Source organism: Metarhizium acridum (genome assembly GCF_019434415.1).
Source record: "Metarhizium acridum strain ARSEF 324 chromosome Unknown scaffold_141, whole genome shotgun sequence".
NCBI lineage: Eukaryota > Fungi > Ascomycota > Sordariomycetes > Hypocreales > Clavicipitaceae > Metarhizium > Metarhizium acridum.
In genome coordinates, this window is record NW_027094020.1 from 1,992,884 (window position 1) to 2,013,989 (window position 21,106).

General features: G+C 50.6%; 6 protein-coding genes across 6 annotated transcripts; 2 read left to right on the forward strand and 4 right to left on the reverse strand.

The window, feature by feature from the left end:
* Positions 1–503: 503 nt before the first annotated feature.
* On the forward strand, positions 504–2,579 carry J3458_009259 (uncharacterized protein). The gene is made up of 5 exons (XM_007809112.2): positions 504–1,137; positions 1,194–1,522; positions 1,581–1,873; positions 1,951–2,116; positions 2,202–2,579. Exons 1-5 carry the CDS (start codon positions 806–808, stop codon positions 2,396–2,398), a joined length of 1,317 nt encoding a protein of 438 aa, XP_007807303.2. The 5' UTR covers positions 504–805; the 3' UTR covers positions 2,399–2,579.
* A 1,711-nt stretch (positions 2,580–4,290) lies between these two features.
* J3458_009260 (uncharacterized protein) lies at positions 4,291–6,396 on the reverse strand. Its single transcript, XM_066119672.1, has 2 exons — positions 5,836–6,396; positions 4,291–5,766 (listed from the first exon to the last, which is right to left on the reverse strand). Exons 1-2 carry the CDS (start codon positions 5,850–5,852, stop codon positions 4,689–4,691), a joined length of 1,095 nt encoding a protein of 364 aa, XP_065975468.1. The 5' UTR covers positions 5,853–6,396; the 3' UTR covers positions 4,291–4,688.
* Positions 6,397–7,614: 1,218 nt separating this feature from the next.
* On the reverse strand, positions 7,615–8,517 carry J3458_009261 (uncharacterized protein; the record flags this gene model as incomplete). The annotated part of the gene is made up of 1 exon (XM_066119673.1): positions 7,615–8,517. One exon carries the CDS (start codon positions 8,515–8,517, stop codon positions 7,615–7,617), a length of 903 nt encoding a protein of 300 aa, XP_065975469.1.
* Positions 8,518–9,119: 602 nt separating this feature from the next.
* Positions 9,120–9,497, reverse strand: J3458_009262 (uncharacterized protein; the record flags this gene model as incomplete). Its single annotated transcript, XM_066119674.1, has 1 exon — positions 9,120–9,497. The coding sequence occupies one exon, from the start codon at positions 9,495–9,497 to the stop codon at positions 9,120–9,122; it is 378 nt and encodes a 125-aa protein (XP_065975470.1).
* Positions 9,498–16,062: 6,565 nt separating this feature from the next.
* Positions 16,063–18,685, reverse strand: J3458_009263 (uncharacterized protein). The gene has a single exon (XM_066119675.1). It carries the CDS (start codon positions 18,228–18,230, stop codon positions 16,800–16,802), a length of 1,431 nt encoding a protein of 476 aa, XP_065975471.1. The 5' UTR covers positions 18,231–18,685; the 3' UTR covers positions 16,063–16,799.
* A 251-nt stretch (positions 18,686–18,936) lies between these two features.
* Positions 18,937–21,053, forward strand: J3458_009264 (uncharacterized protein). Its single transcript, XM_066119676.1, has 5 exons — positions 18,937–19,013; positions 19,194–19,468; positions 19,536–20,085; positions 20,215–20,501; positions 20,562–21,053. Exons 2-5 carry the CDS (start codon positions 19,269–19,271, stop codon positions 20,974–20,976), a joined length of 1,452 nt encoding a protein of 483 aa, XP_065975472.1. The 5' UTR covers positions 18,937–19,013; positions 19,194–19,268; the 3' UTR covers positions 20,977–21,053.
* Positions 21,054–21,106: the final 53 nt, after the last annotated feature.

Sequence of the window (21,106 nt, forward strand, 5' to 3'; positions counted from 1 at the left end):
TTTCATACGTGACAGCAGATCTTTATTGGTGCGTTAAACACATCCTGCCAGCACATTCCATTTGCATTTTATGTTATTTGACATTTCATAGTATTTGATATTACATAGCAGATTACAATTCGATGCGAAATATAACGTAAAGCTACAAATTCCCATGCAGGCAAAAGAACCATAGTAAATAGTTACAATGTAAGCAATGCTCTAGTTACTACTGGCAAGAACATTTATTTCATACTCCGGAAAGCTGACGCTTGTCTTGCTGTTAACTCCATACGGGCAGCCGAAAATTCACTAATTGAAATCTAATCTGTATGTTGGACTATGATTAACACCACTGTAAATCCTGGGCTACGCGCGTTCCGTCTGAGAGCTCGCATCTCGGTACCTCCGTCTGCATTCCATAACGACGTGCATGTTTCCACTGATCATACACCAGGATTCCGAATAACATCATAACGTGCCTGAAATTGGACAAGAGCTTGATGCCGTAGCTTACGAAACAAGGTTTTCTGATGGCTGTTGCTGTATCGTGATAATCCATTTGCCGAGCTGCTGCCTCGCAGTGACGAGTCGCTGAAGAGCCTAGCCTAGGCGTGGGTCACAGCGATGTCCTGCGTCAATTCCGCAACATTGACGTCGCAAGTCATTTTTGCAGACGTTCTCAGTAGCACAGAGGCCATTGCGACGTCGGTGCGTCCGGTGTTTCTCATGGACCGCGGGAAGAACATTGAATGGATCAACTTCAACGTTGAAACGCGTTTCCCCCAAAAATCTCATCACGACGCGCCAAATTCGAGCCCCAGGCATGTTTGCACGACGTTCCCTTCGTTCCTTCCCGTCTTCATTGTGGCGACAGTATACCATTCGATACCTTCTGAAGTCGCGGGCCGATAGGGACCATTTCCCCCGTTTCCAATCCCTCTCCAACTCAATGTCGTCTCTACCGCGCGAGTTTCCGTCCACCGGATTCGAAATAATAAGCCCAGGTCAACAAATCGAAGAAGAGCGACTACCCTTCTATAGACGCAATGACTACTATCCAATGCATATCGGTGAGGTGGTTCGTGGCCGCTACCAGGTCGTTGCAAAACTCGGCTATGGCACAACTTCGACTGTTTGGCTTTCTCGGGACCTTCAGTATGCATACTCTTATGTCCTTACGTACAACACCTGCTGATGAGTCTGTTTCTCAGAGAGAACAAGTACTGGGTGCTTAAGCTATATATCAATACCTTGAAGCATAACAAGGAATTCGAGGTTTACAAGCACTTGGCAAGTGTTTTGCCGCATCTTTCGGATGAACCTGGCCACGAAAATGTCCGCCAAATCGACGATTCATTTCAGATACAGGGCCCAAATGGTATACATGACGTCTTAATCATGAAACCGCTAGGAATGAGTATGAGAACGCTTCAGAATATGCAGAAAGAGAGAATATTTAACCAGGAGGTCACTGCAAGGGCGGTTGAGCAAGTGCTGCTTGGGATAAACTTTCTGCATGAGGCTAACGTAATTCATACTGGTGCGTCCTATCATCCCCTCACTCATTTCGTGTAGTAAGTGTGCTAAGTACCACCTAGACTTGCATTCGGACAACTTATTAATTGCGCTTACGAGTGACACGATTCTATCGAAGGTGGAAGAGAATGAGATCTATAAACCATCTGCACGGAAACGAATAGGCGACACTATTATCTATGTCTCTCAGTATGTACTGGGAGGTGCTGGGGCGCTGACAATTAGTGATTTCGGTCAGGCACGCATTGGCATCGAGCATATTGGAAAAGCAATGCCAATGCCGTATCGAGCGCCCGAGGTGATTCTTGGAATGCCATGGGGTCCTTCTGTAGATACCTGGAGTGTCGGCCTTTTGGTATGGCATTTATTCCCCCTGTCATCGCTACAACTCTGCTTTTCTGGCATATTTTCTTTTTCTGATGCCTGCGTTAGGCCTGGGATCTTCTGGAGAAAGAGCCTCTCTTCCGAGTGTACGATCATGAATCTGAAGAGCAAAATGATGCCTGCCACCTTGCAGCCATGACAGCCATCCTTGGTCCTCCGCCACCCGAGTTTCTGAGGAGAAGCGAGGAAACAGGAAAATACTGGGATAAAGATGGTGCGTATTGTCCTGTCTAATAGTTGGCCAGGTAGCACGTGGACCATTCAGCAGAACTCGTGCTAATTCACGTCTCCCAATTTAGGAAACTGGAAGGGTCAAGTTCCCTTGCCTACCGAGAGAACACTAGAGTCTCTTGCAACTGCTTTAGAAGGAGAAGAGAAGGATTTATTTCTCAACTTTATCCAATGTTTGTTGTGGTGGGTTCCCGAACAAAGATTCACCCCATTGCAAGGCTATATGCATCCATGGCTAAGGGGCGGGAAACTGCCCCCGGCATAATTCACCTGGATCTCTACCTGATTATCGAATTTACTTTCGGGCTTCCCAAGCCGGCAGCTAATGTGTTTTCTTCCAACTACCTGCAAAACAGTCGGACTGTGCAAGAATAGTGATAGACTGGAATGATGGTGACGTCATCGCAAACACAACAGAGTAAATCCCAAAATGCCATGGCCCATTATACGGGACACTTGTGTCATGTATATAAGCTAACGATTCATCGCTACCTTTGTCGTCACATTTGTCGCGCTTATACGGGGAGGTTTTGGGGACTTGTGACATGCTGTTGTAAGATGATCTATTCCTTGGCAGCTTCTACCGCTGTCTAGTCGTGTCCTTCTGGCCCATATCTCAAATCCCAGACTGCATCGCAATCCAGACAGTGGCAGTAACTGACAAACTGGAGGCTTCCGGTCTTAGCTTCAGCGAAGCATTCATTGTACTCAGTAACTAAAGTGAGCGGCTACGCCTGTATTTATACGAGGTCCGGTGCCAACGTGAGCCCTTGTCATAGGTGTAAGCAAAGCTGCTGCTGCCGCTGATCATTTTGAGTCTTCTGAAGCAATTGAATTCGAGCCTGTTGAAGCTGTTGGATTCGAGCCTTTTGAAGCTGTTGAATTTGACCTTGTTGAAAACGTTGGCCTTTTATTTTCCTCTCCGGGAGCCCTGCCTGGGGCCGCCTGCGGAGCTTTGGAAGGTGCCTACAGCCCTCAACACCAAAACGGCAGGATCGCGATAACCCACAAAGATACGTACCGGCACCAATAATCGAGCCAAAAATAGTAGTTGAAGGCTAATTAAGCCAATTATAAATCGAATTGAACTACATGAGGCTTGTAATTATAGTGACGCAACACTCGGGAACTCTCATTAAAGAAGTAAAGCTGGGAGGTATATTTCATCTCTTTCCGGACTTCGACATTTCATTGTCAACAGCGCTCTTTAACAAGGGGGCCAGCCTGAAGCACCAATTTAGACTGCCTCCACATCTTAACACCTGCAGCCAAAATATGAAAGTATTGAATGACAACAGGCTTCTGCTATTCCATCTCGTCTACTGAGGCTTTACTGCCGGGTGCTCCATATCTGGGGCCTATTTCTTCACTCAATATTGGATTCGGAATTCCATTACTCTCGCCTTCAGTGCCTCTGGCACCGACGAATCGTCGCCGTTGAGATGGTCAGCGATGTGGTAAATGGACATGGGTTGTAAATCAAGAACAGCTCAACTGCCAGAGTGCGTATAGCATTTGCACCGTTATCCTACGCAAGAACATACTCTATTATGAAGATTTTCATTTGCTCAAGCTATCCCAATACTCGTGCAAGCATTGCATCAGGTATGGCCCGATGAAAGCAACGCCGTGTGACTGGTCGTGCCCAAACCAGAGAACCGTGACATTCCGAACAAAACACTGTAAATACATGCATCGCGATGCGTGAAAAGCTATGACTCCTGTACCAAAAATCAACTAGCTTAAAAAGAAACGCTTTCCGCTAGTTTACCCCATCCAGCAGGGATATATATATTATATAGTAGCCCTAAAGGGGAGAATAGTATAGATAATACAATTCAATTTTGCACACATTACTCCCTACAAGGCTACATTTGTGCACGGCTTTTGCGCCTTGTTCCCATCTAAAATCGCACCTCAGATCAGACCCGGCCTCGGCCTGCTGAATTCCAGGCTGCCCGGCTGCTCCACGACACCGTTGCTATGGGCAGCGAGCATCATTCGGATGCCCTTATGCTTGACTTGCTCCCTTTTCCAAAAGATGGTTGCTTCTCCGCCAAGGCCAGTTGAACGGATCCTAGGCATATAGGCACAAGGAACAAAAAGCTTCAATAATTAAACAAAGTACACGACAGTTGAAACAATAAGCAGTATCGGGTGAAATTACGATCCAGTCCTCTTTGTGTTGTTAATTAGGTTTTCAAGGCTCCTTTGGCCAAGTTGGTGCTGAATGGCCGCTCAATAGCCTCCCTCACCCGCCTAGCGCACAGCTCTACCCGGCACATTTCCTGTCTTCAGCCGCTAGATAACTGTACCGTCCATCGCTATTGCAACATTTATTTACAGATTTCATGACATATCATTGATCCCATCGTTTTATGCAAGTGCCTCATCGTCGTTGTGTCGCCGATTTCGAACCGCTGCTCACGGTGTTAGTACATACAAGGTCGCTCCTGCCCGCAATTCAACCCTCCTTCCCAAAGTATTAATGTCATAATAGTACATATATAAGTTCACCTCCTCATGTGCTTCCATCTACCATCAACTCCACGTTATCATTCCTGATCCTTGCCGTTAGTCTCTCCATCTACCTTGCCCTTTATAGATCCTCTAGGCGTCTCGAGGCCCATCATGGCCGCAGCTGAAACCACAGCGATACCGGTAGCTCCCATGTTGTACGCATATTCTCGACCTGCCCACCAGTACACGCTTGTAAACAGTATCGGCCCAAGTCCACGTCCCAACTGTCCCCAACTTCTCAGAATGCCTAGCTTTCCCCCACGTTCGTCTTCACTGGCCTCGAAGCTGCTTAGCGCGTTTAGTCCAGTCACCACCGTCGCCGATGTCATTGCAAGACACGTCGCCGCAGCATACAAGCCACCAATACCACCGACTCTTCCTAGGAGGAAGAAGGCAGCCAAGCACGAAATAACGCCGATTCTTACGGAGAGCAACGGGGGGAGTCGACGCGTCACTCCGCCTTGGAGAATGGATGCAACAAGACCAATATAACCCAGCAATCTCCCATTTTTACCAGAAGTGAACTCAAACAGTTCATAAGTCATGAATGATAGCGAACTTTCCATTCCAGAGAAGAATAGAAGAAAGAAGAAATGAACTGCATTAAGGACAAAGTGGGAATTTGTTCTCGCCGCTGGTTCGGCCTTCGTCTTCTCCTTGCTCTTATCAGACTTGGCAGAGTTTCCAATAAGAGATGGCAGAGTTTCCGGTAAACAAAAGTATAGATATATCGTTTCGGCTACAATGAGAGCCAAGCTAAAAGAGGCAGCGGTTGCAAATGGGTTTGCAGCGACGTGAGATTTCGTGCTTAGCCAAGCACCCAATCCAGGTCCGAATGTGAAGGCAATGGAGAAGCAAGCCCCAATCACCGCCATGGTGGACCCTCTAGTCGATTCGTCTGAGATGTCACTTGCCATGGCAGTTGCTAGCTGGACATTTCCCTCAGATAGGCCTCCAACAATGCGGCTTGCGACAAAGGTGCGGAAGTCAATGGCCGCAACCCAAAGGAGCACCGAAAGCACGTTTCCGCACATGGACGTCAGTAGGGCGGTACGTCGGCCGTATCGGTCAGAGAGCCTTCCAATGAGGGGGGAAGCAATCGCTTGCAACAACCTATGCGTCATGATTAGCGCGGCTATGAGAGGGCTGTGCCATTGAGAAGGTATCTTGAATCCAGCGTACGAGAACAACGAGCCCATGGCTCCGCCAAGAAGAACAATATCATATCGAGAGTCGATGGGGCGTGAAAACGAAGCTTTGTATTTGTTGAGGCCCCCGAGGACCTGTTGCAGCAATGTTGGCGGCCCGCCCACGATCAGCGACGGTGCTTCTCGATCTCGATAGAACTCTAGCAGCTTGGGGAAGAGTGGAAGAATGAATGTGAAGGAGATCTAAAGCCGGAATACAGGACAAGTTAGGAGTCGCTATATGCTGCCTAGCTCGCGGGAGGTGATTTATACCAGATCCAACAACAGCGATACCACAATCACCTTCAAGACTCTCTTCCTTGTCACAGGATCCACCGCTGCCATGGCGGTAATTTCGATGTGCAGGCTCGTACGTGATGTAAGCGCCGAGAAGGTCTCGAGAGTGTCGCATAGGTCACCAGAGTCAGTTAATGATCATGGAGAGAGAGAGTCACAAAGCTTCGTCAGTAACAGAAGAGAAGGATGGGTAATTCGAAAGACGACGGAGAGCACGGATATCAGACACGAAACGAAACCTAAGGTTAGTTGTCAGACGGATGGATCCGCAGAGAAGCGAATCGGGAACAAGGAGTGGGCCGCCTTGACCCCCGGGACTCCTTGGCCTCCTTGGCCAACGGCAGAGGCCAATCTGATTGTACATGATGACCTCGACCATGCGGCGTTTGACGGGCATGGGGCGAGGCATGGGGTGACTCCATGATGGGCCACCAACTCCACTGGAAAGTGGGCCGTTTCGTCGTCAAGTTCTCACCTGAGTACTCCGTAGTTACATCGACATCCCATCTTAAAACTCCCAGGAGTCAGGACTCTCTTTCTCTCACTCTCTCTCTCTCACTGGTAGCAACACAATCGTCTTCTAGATGCACCGCGAGTACCTGTTTTTGGTCCAGTCTAATGCCGGAGCCGCTAGAGCTGCATTCACGAGCTGCATCAATCCCCGCACGAAGGCTTGGTACGCCGAGGAATATGGAATGATTGATTTGGCAGCCACAGCTGTGGCACTTCTCGATGCCTGACTTTTGGAGTTGCGGTCGCACCGAATCGGAATATAAACGACGTGTCTCGTATCAAGTGCGACACAACTACATAATGTTGCTCAGGTCCAGGACTTCGGACAAAGAGCCGAGAACAACACATGCAATATCAACAGGGTGGTAAAGGACGTCATTGTGTTATGAAAGAAGCTTTTCGATCTACTCTGCCAGTCCGGTAATATCAAGAGCGGCCTTCTTTAAATGCTTGGTACAATTACTCACCACGACAATCTATCAGATGTGTATCCCACACCTTTTGGAGGAAAACAAAGCAACGGAGGCGGCTGGCTTGTCTTGACCATCCTCTAGAGAGTTTTCCACTGATAAGTTTAAGCAAAAATTTCCATCGTCGGATAAGTTGTTGGAGATGCTAGGCTTAGCAGGTGTGCGGTCAAGGTATTTCACACCAGACTGCATATTGTTTCCCGGGAAGCTTGGGGTCTCTACACATCGGTTAATTCAACCCTAATTCGTTTCATAATTGTCGTTAATATCATTAATTACATAGGAGATACCGGTTACGCCATCATGGTACAAATAAGGGCTCACTAGATTACGCATATCATACCCCCGACCATTGCAGCCGCCCATGACATACTCTCAGAGGGTAACATTGGTAGCATTTCCCCCCAAATATTTACCTTCGGATGAGTCAACTCTGGCTACACTCAAGACAAACCGTATACCTTCCGACCCCTGGATTTGTGTTAGCCAACGTCCTACCACATCTCGTTGTCTTGGGCCAAGAGCTGTACCTTGTAAGGGATGGGGATAAAGTAGTCAGACGCCATTTGACAATCTCGCGGGGTCGTTTTAAAAATGTTCAAGACTCCAGTATCCCCAGGACGGACATCAACACCATTTCCCCACTGACGGAACAGTTTGGCCAGTAACAGGTACATCTCCGCCAGCGCAAGGGCCTTACCCAAGCAGCTTCGCGTTCCACCACCAAATACTGTCAGATATTTCTCAAGTCGATCCCCATCGTCAAGCCAGCGCTCGGGGTGGAATCTTAATGGGTCTGGGGATATCTCCTCGTCCATGACAGTCATATACGGGCTCATGCTAACCACGGTCCCTGCAGGGATCCGCCACTCTCTCACCCTTTCATGGTCATGAACAAGGAATGCTTCATCCAAAGCAATTCGGGACAGCCTTCCACTCGTACCAATATTATAGCGGAGAGCCTCTCTAACAACGGCTCGCAAATACGGCAAACTTTCCAATTTCGCCAGCGGTGTAACTTCATTGGCATCAGGGATAGCGACAAATAGTTCATCCCGGAGCTTTCGAAGCGTTGATTCTTGATTGACAAGATGGAATGTCGCCAGTGATAGAGCCCACGAAGACGTAAGAGTGCCTCCTTGCACCAGAATTTGTCCTTCTTGGGCTAGTCTGGCCGGCGTCTTCTCACAGTCCGGAAGGTGATCTGAAGAGAGCAATTCATGAAAAATGGTTGGATGGCTCACGTCCAGCTTCCATTGTCCTGTGTTCTCTGTCGACTTGACCTTTTCTATTTGCTTAAGGATATCGTTCTTCATCCTCAGAAATCCTGACCAGCCTAGTTTGGCGTTAGCATCGTGTTGAAGTTTCGGACTAGTACGCTCATACCTGGAATCCATTGTGCCGAAAGAGACTCAGGTATACTATTTACCAGGGTGAGAGCCCAGTTTGCATGCTTGACTATCAGTCCCATATGAGTTCCCATCAATAAATTGTCAGTCACTTCGCGGCCAAAATCTGGGCGTTCAACTATAATGTTGTTAATGATGCTTCGGAAAAATTTGGGCAGATAGGAACAGACTTAGGTGATCGCTTCGAGCAAAAGCATATTCATTAATGACATCTATACCAGTTAAAGTTAGTTATGCTGCTAGCCAGCAACACCTGACCGTTTCCAAAACACACATACCGTTCGTGAAAGCTGAGAAAGGATACATAATGTTGATTGGCGTGCCACATTGAGTGGCAGCAAACTTGTGGAGGGCTTCAAGAAGACTGTCAACTCGTTCTTCGATGACTGGTTGGAGGTTTCGAACACTATGAGTCGAGAAGAATGCATTGAGAACCGACCGCCGCAGCCTGTGGTGATCATGATCGATAGTTGCGAGGGAACTGTCTATTAGAGGCGTCAGATATCTATATCTGGGCAGCAAACTCCTTGCCTATGGTCCTTACCTGGAGCTCCAAACTACAACAACTGAGTTAACTTTTTACATTGCTATCAAAACTGGCCAGGGACATTACTCGCCTGTTTTGTCCAGAACTTCCACTTTTGCCGTGGCCTGGTTGGCCCTCCAAACAAATCAGAGTGGAAGTCATGCTCTCTAACGTGCACCTCCCAAGGGTTGATACGGACCACAGAACCGTACTCTTTATGCAGTTCCATAATTTTGAAGGTGTATTTGCCGCCGAGAACAATATCATAATAGAACTCATAGTACTGCGTCAGCGCCGCAAGTCTTGGCCCGGGTATATGGGCAATAGGACTGAGCCAAAGCCTCTGCACAGCAAGAACAGCAGCATATCCAAGCCAAATGACGAAAACAACAGCCAGCGTCTGCCCCCAGGTGATGGTTGACCAGTAAGTGTAGATGGCCATATTTGAAGAGAGGGAGCCCCGGATAACCCAACCAGAGTAGGATACAGGATCCTGCTCAACCACGAAAGCGTCAGCGTTATATATCTCAAACTCTATCAACTGCCGACAAGACCAGGTGGGGAATCAAAGCACTGTCCCGTTCGATGTGACGAGTCATTCGAGGAATTGCAAGTAGGGTTGGGATAGGAGCGCCACTCTGAAATCCCGGTTCCGCCACATCGACATAGCAGTTGCAAGAAAAGCCACCTCGTTGTTCAGCTCTGTCGTCTTCTGATGTCTTTTTCGTTCACCACATTCCGGACAGGTGCCAAACGGGTCCAGTCGTTATCCTTGTCATCGTGCCATTGTGGAGCGTCTTCCCAAGCCTTAAGAGGCGGTGACCCCGTCTGGACAACTCCGGAGACGGCAGCATTTGCGGCTATAGTATTAGGGCCCCGGTGGAAGACTGTGTACAAGAGTCAAGACGACGAACATATGAGCCCCAACGGCCGAAAAGGAAGCGGGCGTGTTTCTTTATTGAGACAAGCTCAGCAATGATATTCGAAACTCCAATGCCCAAAATAGACAGGGTGGCCCGAGACGGCGGACATGCTTGTGTCAAACGGCCGAAACTACCTCGGAGAAATGGGGACGGCTCATGCAAGTGAGTTGTGATGATGGACAGCGGCAAAACGCACAACATCTGATCGCGTATCGAACTACTCGCCCAGTCCAAATGCCGAGATGAGTTGCATGATCGGTTCGTCGACTCCAGCCGGGCGCAGTTGTGCTCATTCTCCAACCCTGACAAATCAGACTGCTCAAGGTGAAGATGAAAATAAAATCCAAGGTGAAAAAGTTGGCACTTTGGGTTCATGGACGACCCGTAGTACAGGGACCGCCGAAGTTCCTGCCTGCATATTTGACAGCCCCGGACAACCAACTGTAAGGGGACTGACTGAGTCTTCCCATGAAGGAGCCAATTGGAATAAGCGGCGTCCCGGAGTTGCCTGCGCTGGTTTGCATATAGGATGGTAACACTGCTCGAGCCCTAGGCATTCACAAAGATGATTGCAACCTAACATCACACATTGGTTTTCTTCGATGAGAAAATTCCATCATTTGTCACCATCCTGCTATACGCCTACGGATACGAGAAGAGGTGAAAACGGCACACAGCGTCTTCGTGAAATTGGAAGATCGGCACCAAGCAGCGTCGCACTACAGTTGATCGCTGCCTTCGGTCAGAGCGAAGCCTCAATTGGGCAGCGATACTCCAAGTTACCACGTCACTTTACTCTTGGGCTCCTCATGGACATGTCGAATAGTCTAGATGGCGAGCCGTGAGCGGTGAGTTATAGATGTTGTTGGGACGCGCGAGTATGCTGGGGGCCAGCTTCATACGTTGCACCGTGTAAGTGCGGCTTGCTTGCGCAGTAGAATAGCAAAGCTAGTACAACTCCAATAACTAACTGATAAACAGCAAAGCACCAGTGATAGCATTGACTGATTTCGTGTGTAGAGACGCAAGAGTAGTGTTCGCTCACAGACATCAACCTTGGTCACGTACCAACGGTAGAGCCACAGACATCCAATGCAGTCAAGAACTTCGAACGCTCCCAGATCGAAATCAAGATCGGGACCGCCCACTTGCGAGTCCAAAGCTAACCATTCCTAGAATCCTTCTCCGTACCACACGTCGTCACACAACATGCAGGCTTATCCCCCAGCTCACCAGCCAGGTCATCTATCTGGACTCCCGTGGCCCTACATGTCAAAATATGACCTCAAATGCGCTCCTCACCCGGTTTTCACCCCTCCGAGCGCTGAGGAAATAGAAAGGAAAAAAAGCCGGCTCATGTAACCATACCCAATGCCGAGTAACAGTAGCATCAACTGATGTGGGAGACGGAGCTACTCCGAAGGACCCCGATAGGTTACGGCAGGTAAACGGTCGATAAAAGGAACGCCTGAGGGTCGCGTGGATCGAAGGAGTTATATCAAAGCGTGGAACGTGTGGTCTTCTTTGCTCGGAGAGGGCGGGCTGTGTTGCAGTAGGGGCCGTGTGATCGGTGAAAAGGACTGATGGTGGTGGCTTTTGTGGAAGGCGCCAGTGGTGGCCACGGGAGATGGGGGCGATGTGAGACAACAAAGGAACAGAGATTCGATTCTAGGTCCTAGGAAAGAGAACTTCTGAGAAGCGGTGAGGTTCAGGACAATCACCGAGGTTGGTGTTGGACCTTTGGTTTACGCGGTCCTTTGTAAATGGGCGGATAGGATCCCCCCCGCCGGGGCCGGGACACAGGTCTAGATGTGAAGATCAAGTTAGTATCCCCATCCATCTTCACGCCCTCACGTTTGTCAAAGCGTTCCATAAGTTGGCCGGCGTAGAAATGCCGCAGCTGAGGACGCAGGTCGTATCCCTTTTGCACGCACAAACAGAACAGATCTCCATGACAAAGCCCTACACTACCTGCCACTTCTTCCAACTCACCCCTATACATCGTCCATCCAACAAAAAGGACCATCTCCATGTCTCCCACACCGGTCATGGCTTGAAACTCCACAACTTCGTGCCGTGCCGTTTCTGCGAATTCAGTCCCACTTCGGCGCCGCCGCCGTGTCCCCACAACTACCCGCGATGCAGATATTTCTCCGATATGCCTTGACCGATTCCAGCTTGACATTGACCGGTCAGGGTTGAATCTGTGCTCTGCCGAGACCGGTAACTGGACTTGGTTCCCTCTGCGAGTAGGCCTGAGCGGCTTCGCCCCGACATTCTCCCAAGCACGTCTGGAAATTAAGTCACATCGAATCGAAAGCTTCCGCAAAGTTCTAGAATCGTTATTAATTCTCCATTGCTGGATCCTATGTAAAGTCTGCGTCCTGAGACGAATATCATGTGTATGATCGAAAGTCTATGTCTTTTTGTTCCCAAACTTATCAGTGTCGGTGCTGTTTTTCCAAACCCGTTCGAAACCCCAGTCTATTTTTTTCTTTTTTTTCTGTTTTGTCCGTTCCCAAGTACACCCAATATTACACAAGGAGAGGAAGTATTCTGAAAAGCGCCAAATCAGAGAACTCAAAAAACAAGAGCCTCCGGACAAAATGTATCGCGGATGCGTATTAGGTCGAGGGCATTCATCGATCAGTGCCGTCGCGAAGCCTGTCCCATCTTGGTTAGTGCCGGGCTGACGACCGATTAGAGAGACGTCGCGCTTACCTGACCAGGCATCTTACTTGATACAGAGCCTCGTGGCAGATTGCCCGGCGATAGTCATCTTAATCAAGATGTTCGACCTTTTGGGGGCTTCGGGGCATTCGGCTTGGCGACGCCGGTTGTGTCGTATGGACCACGAGGCATTTTGACTGCGTTAGGCTGAGGAGGAGGATGTATTGGGCAGTCGGGAAGAGGCAGGGTCCAGGTGCTTGAAGGGTGACGAATCTTGGTCTCGTTGACCGTGGCAGTCGCCTGATATTTATGCTCCAAGCGTTGTTGTGTTCTTTTTATCACAGGGGCGGTTGTAAAGAGCCAGCGAGCAGTGAATTTTGCCGTGAAGCGTGATCTTTGTTAGTGAAGTGAGACGGAGGAGGGAACAACTTTGGAGGACGTGTCTGAGATTATAAACCACTCGCCCGATCGTGTGCCTGACTGCCAACAGCCCATCTTTTTTTTTCTTTACGTCCTTGGGCTCTTCCCCCTTCACGGCTCTCAACAAGGTTTCTTGGGTTCCGTCTGACCAGGGTTGTGCACGAGCTCGCGTGGCTCTCTCCATTTTCCAGGACCTCTACTCCGTAGCCGGCTAGGGACAAACGTCAGGGGAGCCACCAGTCTCTACCCTACGGAGTACTCGAGATGAGCAATGCGGCTCCGTACAGAGTACTTTGGTATGACTTGGAACATGTACCGGCTTTGCGGTCTACCCTTTCCATGCACATGCCTCGCTGGCGGTCAACCACGTCCTTCCTTGCCCCTGGCCCAGGAGAGCTTTTTTGGGTCAAATTGGGTAATAGGGACCACCCCTGTCGAGGTGTGTGTTAGGTGCTCCGTATGGCTGGCGAGAACGGTGCCCTTTTCTTTTCTTTCCAGGTTGGATATTTCCGGACCGGGTGCGCGAAGAGCCATGACGGTGGCTATTTCGCTTTTACGACAAACGCTGAGGCTACCTCTGATGGCCAGGGGCCTTGTTTTGCCATCCTTTTTGGAATTCAAATGTTTACCTCTGTCTGGGAAGCCCAGTTTACGGTGGAGACTTTTGCAGCTATAGACCCTACGAATCCTGGGTGTTAGCAGGGAACGCTATGTACATACAGATGGCAGTGATACTGTGCAATGGTACAATAAACGAGGGAAGAGGGAAGAGAGCATTGAACGTGCTGGTACACGCTGTCCATCGCCTGTCGCCTGTTTCCAGTTTCTTGTTTCCCAGTTTTTTCCTGTCCGGTGCGCAGGCTGGAACTAGCTTAGCGAAGGCGATTGGCAAGGCCAGGTTCGCAAATCAATGCCTGTACATGTGCCCAAACGCCAACGGAGGTCTCTGGCTACTCACAGTTGTTGGGACCTGGGCTACTAAGACATAGAGGCATGAACACAGTGGTGTGCGACTGGGGCCATGTTGTTTTCGCTGTCTCATCCCGCTGTCTCGTCCCTCGCTGGCGGTTGACGACAGTACTCCGTGTGTAGATACTGGTATTGGCATCGATATTCACCTTCGCTTTCCACGAAGGTGCAGGCTCTGGCCTCTGATCGTCAAGGCGCCAACGAAATCCGGACTGCATGAATCCTTCTAGAAGCACATGTGGACACGGTGGAATCCATGCTGCACACCAACTCACCAGCCAGCCGGGCCGCGCACCGCACACGGCAGTCAGAAGAGCCATGGATGGGGGGTCCTTGAAGTGGAGTGGACGAGCAAGGTGAAGAAAGGTATCGAAAGTGCAGAGTGCAGAGTGCAGAGCGCTGAGCGCAGAACAGGGTCACATTGCAGAAACCTCGTGAACTCTTGGGCTAGGCTCATGCCCGAACGGGAAGCGCACGCTGGTGGAAGGAGCAAATGCCTTGTTCAATCGGAAGCGTACCTTCCAATGCTTGGCATGCTTGCCGTGGTGGCCACGCCAAGCAAACACGATGTGTGTGACTCGATGCAATTGCGCTTGAAAGAAGCGATGAATATTTCGTCCCTGAAACATGGCGCCGTATTATATGCGCCGCACTGGATTGGCTGGCGTATTCACAGCATTGTTTGCTCCAACAGCGCCTCCTGTTGGTGCCGCCTCTGGTACCACAGCGGCTGGTTGGCTGTCCTTCATTACATTACCCACGCACTTGGAGAGCTTTCTACTTGGTACGGCCAGCATCCGGCAACTACGCGCTGCAGCACCGCATCAGCACTGCATCATCATCCCTTGATCCGGTATCCAGTCAGGATGCACGAAGCAAGTCCAGGGCGGCTCCGAGACGTCCAAGGACTGGTGAGCCCAGGGCCCCTGGATCACTATAATAATAACACACCAAGTGTCGAGTGCCATAAATATCCAACCCTCAGCCGAACCCTAGCCCCAGGGCAGTGAGCAACGAAGCAACACTTCAGCTCGGCTTTTCTTGGAACAACACGGATACTTGCCTGGCGAACGCTAGTTTGCCGACATGTATCCGTACACTGTACAGATTAATAACTGTTTGGCAGTACGAAGTGCCGAGTAAACTGTAACTATACATGTTCCTGATCCTTGGTCCCGGTAACCAACCCATGCCCTACACGCCAGGTGCCTTTGTTCCGCCGTTACACCATTGTGCCTTGCTTGCCTCCCGGGCTTCATTTCCCGGAAACTACCCGGATACCAGCCCCTACATGCCATGGTCTTGGAACGAATTCGCTTTCAACTTCACCATAGCATAGCTTCAGGGTTCAGATATTCGTCTAGGTTCCACTCGTCCAAGCCAGACTTATTATTATACATAGACTATTCCATTGTGGTCCGTTGGCCCACTCCCGGGCCGTTTCTGGCTTTGACAGCTTGACGAATGACAGCCATCAGGGTAGCTTTGGAGATGTCATTGCTCAAAAAAATTCGATGCCTGTTGTCTAGACATTGTCCAGACTAGCGGCTCTGTCAAATCAGCATGACTCGCCACTACTATCGCGTTCTTCATCATTATCCTCTGCTTCTTCTTGTTTATCTTATTGGAGAAGCGTTTGTTCATGCTATGCTGAGAATAGATCGCCATTGACTCAACAGTCTGAGGAATCCCGGCCTATATGCATCGTTCTATAGCATGGGGGCTTTTTTTTTTTTTCCTTTTACTTTCTGTCTAGAACCCGTTTCTTACGCGGCCCTTGCATTTCCAATTATTACACACACACTCGCCTACAATGCTTTGTGGCGTGATCCGTAGCAAACACTTTGCTATTTTTTGCGTCCAGTAGCTCGTCAAGAGCCGAATGAAAGGGGCTTGGAATGACACTCCGCCCTTCACAAATTTGAAAAATTTTCGCTTCCTTCGAGACCGCTCGTCAAGAGGGCATGTACTTCTACCATTTTGACTTTTTTTATCATGTCACAGCATCCCTGCCATCGGACGCAAAGGGGCTGGTTCCGCGGCCCTGGGACCTATCTGGTGGAGAGATGTGGCCTTACCGCTTCTCTGGCACCGTACCGGCGTCCCGGTACCAGAGGCTGATTGTTGACATATGGGAGAGCGGAATTTGAGACATGATCGCATCAGATCAGGGACTGGTGATGTTGTTATGGATTCTGCAGCAAGGCTAGCATATGCAGCTGCTGGTACTCTGTACACTCTATCCGACCGAGATAGGGAGGAACACGTCTTGTTCATTCACGCGACAGTGAAAATCAAGCGAAACAGATGGAGCACGTATTGCGAATCATGCTGCACAAGGTCATTCTATTCACGTAGGACAAGGTGCTTACAAGCACTCCTTTGCGAGAGATTGAGAAGACGAAAAACAAGACCCGAATGGCATGAATCATTTGCGGGCTCAAACTCACCAATGATCCTCGACAGTCAGCGTCCCATTCTTGGTCACCAGAAACTCCTCCACTGCCACATCTTTACCACTCTCCTTGCCACATCCACTCTCCTTGATACCGCCAAAGGGGGCCTCGGCGCACGAGCTGTTTCCAGTATTCTAAAATTCAGTGCTGTGTTAGCGAGTCTGCGTGTTCTCATTTCTCCGCCACGGAACTTGGCGAAGAGAGACAACTCGGACTTCACAAACACGGCTGAGATGGCGCAGGGAAAAAAGAAATTTGAGAAAGCAAACAAGTGATTTCAGGAATACTTGGGAAGAAAAAATTCTTTCACGCAGCAGAAAAGAAAAAATGACACTGAAGATCGTCGAGAAGACCGTGCAGATGAAAGGAGATTGTCGAACGTACCAATCCAATCATACCGGCCTCTAGCGTCTCAAACATCCTCCACAGCCGATCAATATTCTTAGTAAAAACATAGCTCGCCAATCCCATGCTGGTGTTGTTTGCTCGAGTGGTCACTTCGTCTTCGGTATCAAACACGGACACGCCGAGAAGCGGCGCAAAAATCTCATCCTTGCTCATGAGCATGTCGTCCGTCACCTCTGTCAAAATGGTTGGACGCATGAAGTATCCCCCTGTAGATTCGGCACGAAGACCTGTCCCGTAGACCATTTTTGCACCGTTTGCAATGGCATCCTTTGCCATTTCTTCGGCCTTGTCGAGTGCTCGGGGCGTCGTGACGGGGCCCATGGTCGTTCCCTCGGCCATGCCATGCCCAACCTTGAGCAGGGAGGTTCTCTGTATAAGCTCCTTGACAAAGGAGTCGTACACGCCACGCTGAACGTACAACCGATTCGACGAGATGCAGGCCTGGCCGGCGTGACGCCATTTCAGAGCCATGAGTTGACCGAGTGCTTGATCAATGTTGGCATCGTCGAATACGATGAAGGGGCAATTCCCGCCAAGTTCCAGGGTGGATTTTTTGAGGTTACGCGCACAAAGACCGGTAATTGTCTTGCCCACCCGCGTACTACCAGTAAAGGTCACCTTCTTCACCAACGGATGAAGACAAAGAGATTCCGCGACGGCAGGAGTGTTGTCGAGACTGGTGGTCAAGATGTTGAGGGCGCCGACGGGGAATCCGGCCTTGAGTCCGAGGCGTGCCACTGCAACGGCTGTAAGTGGTGTTTCCGGCGACGGCTTGACAACCATGGTGCAGCCCGCGGCCAGCGCTGCCGCCATCTTCCTCAGAGTCAGGGCGATGGGGAAGTTCCACGGCACCAAGGCGGCAGCAACTCCGATCGGCTGCTTGATGGTGATGGCGCGACGGCCAGGGACCGCGGACACGATGGAGCTGCCATGGGCCCTCTCTGCCTCGCCAACAAACCACCAGGTGAAGCCTGTCGCGTAGTCGACCTCGCCGTACGCCTCTGAGAGGGGCTTTCCAGTCTCGTGGACGAGAATCGTGGCCAGGTCTTGGCGGGCTTCGACAATCAGCTGGTGCCACTTGGAGATGGTTTGGGCTCGCTTCCTCGGAGTCCATTTGGAGTATTCCTGGAAGGCTCGGTGGCTCGACTGCACGGCCGCGTCGACATCCTCGCTGCTGCAGTCGGGACAGGATATCCACGGCTTGCCTGTGCCCGGATCGATGACTTGGAAGCGTTTCCCCGACTTGGCGGATGTGTCCTGGCCGTCAACCAGACAGTCGGGACGGGCGAGGCTCTTGTCGGCCAGCTGGAAGGGCAGATCTGAAGTCATGGTGATTCAAAAATTAAGTATGGAATGTCGTGGGGTGGCCCTCCAAGCTGCCTCGTCCGAGACGCGCCAAGTCGCAGGGCCTTAATGAAGCTTATTGCAAATCGGACAGTGAAGCGAGGTCGGCATGCAGAACATGCCGTGCCGACGAAGCGAGCGGGGGAATCCGAGTCACTGTGATGTGAACCCACAATCGATGTCGAGCGAATGACGTTAAGATGGCATAGTCTTCTGTTCTAGTTGGCACCCTCCAAGTGCACGATTTGGGTCGTCGTGGGTGCATGGCGCCATGATGCGGGGCCATGAATTTGGAGTTTGGAAATGCGGAGATGAATTGACTCGAGCCGTTCTGCATTGCGGTGGCACGCTCCGGATGGCATTGACATGTGCGGGTCTGGGGTAACGGGGGCAAACGGCTGATGAGATGATGGTCTGGGGATTAGCACGTTGTGGCTTCGTCGTGGACGAGTGGCATTGCAAGGTGAGGAAGGGGAGAGGGCCACCATCGCGATGGCTTGGTGTTTTGCTTTTCAGGATGAACCACCATCGTCTTATTTAGTCTCCGGTTCGCAACGTCCAACTTCATCAGACTTGGGACTTGAAAAATGCTCCCCCGTTGTCTTGTTGCTGGTCATCGTCGTCTTCATCACTTTCCAAGTGCTTGATCATAGTGTTTTTTTCTTTCCTTTCCCAATCATGACCGCAGATACCCGGGTCAAGGAGCGGCGGTCTCGCACTAGTCCGTATAACCGGCTAGTCACCGTTGCGGTAGCCTTTGGTTCCTTTGTAAGACGACCATGCTCGCCCTGGTTTCCACTCCAAATCCACTTTCTCAAGTTTGGTCCTCTGCGCCCAAGTCTCCCCCATGAGAGTCAACCCGAGCACAAAAGAGGCCAAAAAACCACCAACTCCACGTCTTCGCCAACCCCCTTAGAGGTGGTAGTTTGCTGACCTTGACATCTCCAGACTTATGGATACTGCTCTGCCATCATCGGCAGCACCATTGGTCAGCCAGGATGGTATGAGTTCTTCGGGCTGCCCATGCAGGGCGAGCCTGGCTATGGCACCACAACCACGCAGGCCATTGCTACTGCCAACGGATTGTACAGTGCCGGGGGAGCTGTTGGCAGCCTGTTCATCATGTGGGCTGCTTCAGCTCTGGGCAGAAAGCTCTCTATTCAGATGGGCGCAGCGTGCGCTGTTGTTGGCGGTGCGTTCCAAGGCGGAGCGGCTGCTTTGGCGTATGTTTCTTTCCCCTCCTCTCCTGTCATCCGGAATAATGCCATCCATATTGACAAAGTCAAACAGCATGTTCCACGTCGGTCGAGTGATTTCAGGCCTCGGTATTGGCATCCTCGTCACCGCCTGTCCCATGTATCTCTCCGAACTGGCGCCGCCTGACAAGAGAGGCTGGCTGGTCGGTCACCACGCCATCTTCCTCGTCTTCGGCTACATGCTCTCTGGCTGGCTGGGCTTCGCATGCTACTTTGCCACGGAAAATAACCCTTCGTTTGCCTGGCGGTTTCCCCTCTGTGTCCAGTGCTTATCGCCACTTGTGTTGCTTGTCACGTCGATTTGGATCCCGCGCTCTCCACGATGGCTCCTCCAGACGGGCCGCGTCGAGGAAGCGTGGAGGGTCCTCCGGGTGCTGCGCAAGTCGCCCGATGATCCGGATGATTTGACAGCCAAGGAGGAGCTGTACCAGGTCAAGATGCAGATTGCGTTGGACTCCCAGAAGCTCAGGGCCATGGGGTGCACGCCGTGGACGGCTGTAATCAAGAAGAAGAGCTACAGGAAACGCATGATGATTGGGTTTTTAACCCAGTGGGGGGCGGAATTTGCTGGACCTCTGGTCATTGTAAGTGTATTCTGCTTCACCTCGCCTTTTCCTTCGCTTCTCTCTTTTCCATCGTCTCTCCTTCTCTGTGTCCTTTATTATCTTGTTTCGGTTGAAGCAACAGTCGACTGACTTGGACGTCTATCGCAGAACAACTATTCCGTCATTCTGTACACCAATCTCGGGCAGACAAACTACATGCCTCTCCTCCTGTCAGCGCTATGGCTCACAACGGCTGGTCTGATTTACAACCCGCTCGGCGCATGGCTACACGACAAGGTCAACTCCCGGCGGTGGATGTTTATGACGGGCCTGTTTGGCTGCCTCGTTACAACATCAGGTCTCGTTGGGTGCATTGCGCAGTACGGAGGAACCTCCAACCAAGCCGGCAACGCAGCAGGCGTCTTTTTCGTCTTTCTATACCTCACCTTCCAAGGGTACGTGTAAACGTGATTCTCGACAGAAAAAACTTCTCTTTCTAACAGGCAGGTAAACAGAACGCTTTGCGACACAACCATGTACCTCTACGTGTCTGAAATCTTCCCTACGGAGATCCGTCCCATCGGCATGGGCTTCTCCCTCTTCGGCCAGTTCGCCTCCACCATCATCCTGCTGCAGACAGCCCCCATTGGCATCGACCAAGTCGGCTGGAAGTACTACCTCGTCATCATCGCCTGGTGCATCTTCTTCATCCCCATTGTGTACTTCTTCTTCCCCGAGACGGCGAAGCTTTCGCTGGAGGAGATCTCGGCCAGGTTTGGAGATGACGTCGCCGTGCATGTGAATGATGTGTCGGAGGCGCAGAGGAAGGAGCTGGATGAGTTTTTGAAGCGGAATGATGTTACGGCTTTGGCCAAGGAAGACGGCTACGTTGCCGAGAAGGCTGAGGTGGAGCAAGCGACCAAGGCTTAGTGCTTGGTATGATCATATATCCCCCTTTAGGTTGTTTTTGCTTTTCCATCACGGAGTCAGGAAGTAGTTTAGCACAGGAATAATACATGTCTCTGGACTTGACGTCATAATGTGCTCTCTCTCTCTGCGG

Excerpts from the sequence above, each read along its gene's own strand:
- J3458_009259 (XM_007809112.2), top strand. The coding sequence starts at position 806 with ATGTTTGCACGACGTTCCCTTCGTTCCTTCCCGTCTTCATTGTGGCGA. Across the intron at positions 1,138-1,193 it reads TGGCTTTCTCGGGACCTTCA|AGAGAACAAGTACTGGGTGC; the intron begins GTATGCATACTC and ends TCTGTTTCTCAG. Across the intron at positions 1,874-1,950 it reads CCTGGAGTGTCGGCCTTTTG|GCCTGGGATCTTCTGGAGAA; the intron begins GTATGGCATTTA and ends TGCCTGCGTTAG.
- J3458_009263 (XM_066119675.1), bottom strand. The coding sequence starts at position 18,230 with ATGACTTCAGATCTGCCCTTCCAGCTGGCCGACAAGAGCCTCGCCCGT.
- J3458_009264 (XM_066119676.1), top strand. The coding sequence starts at position 19,269 with ATGCAGGGCGAGCCTGGCTATGGCACCACAACCACGCAGGCCATTGCT. Across the intron at positions 20,086-20,214 it reads TTGCTGGACCTCTGGTCATT|AACAACTATTCCGTCATTCT; the intron begins GTAAGTGTATTC and ends CGTCTATCGCAG. Across the intron at positions 20,502-20,561 it reads CTATACCTCACCTTCCAAGG|AACGCTTTGCGACACAACCA; the intron begins GTACGTGTAAAC and ends GCAGGTAAACAG.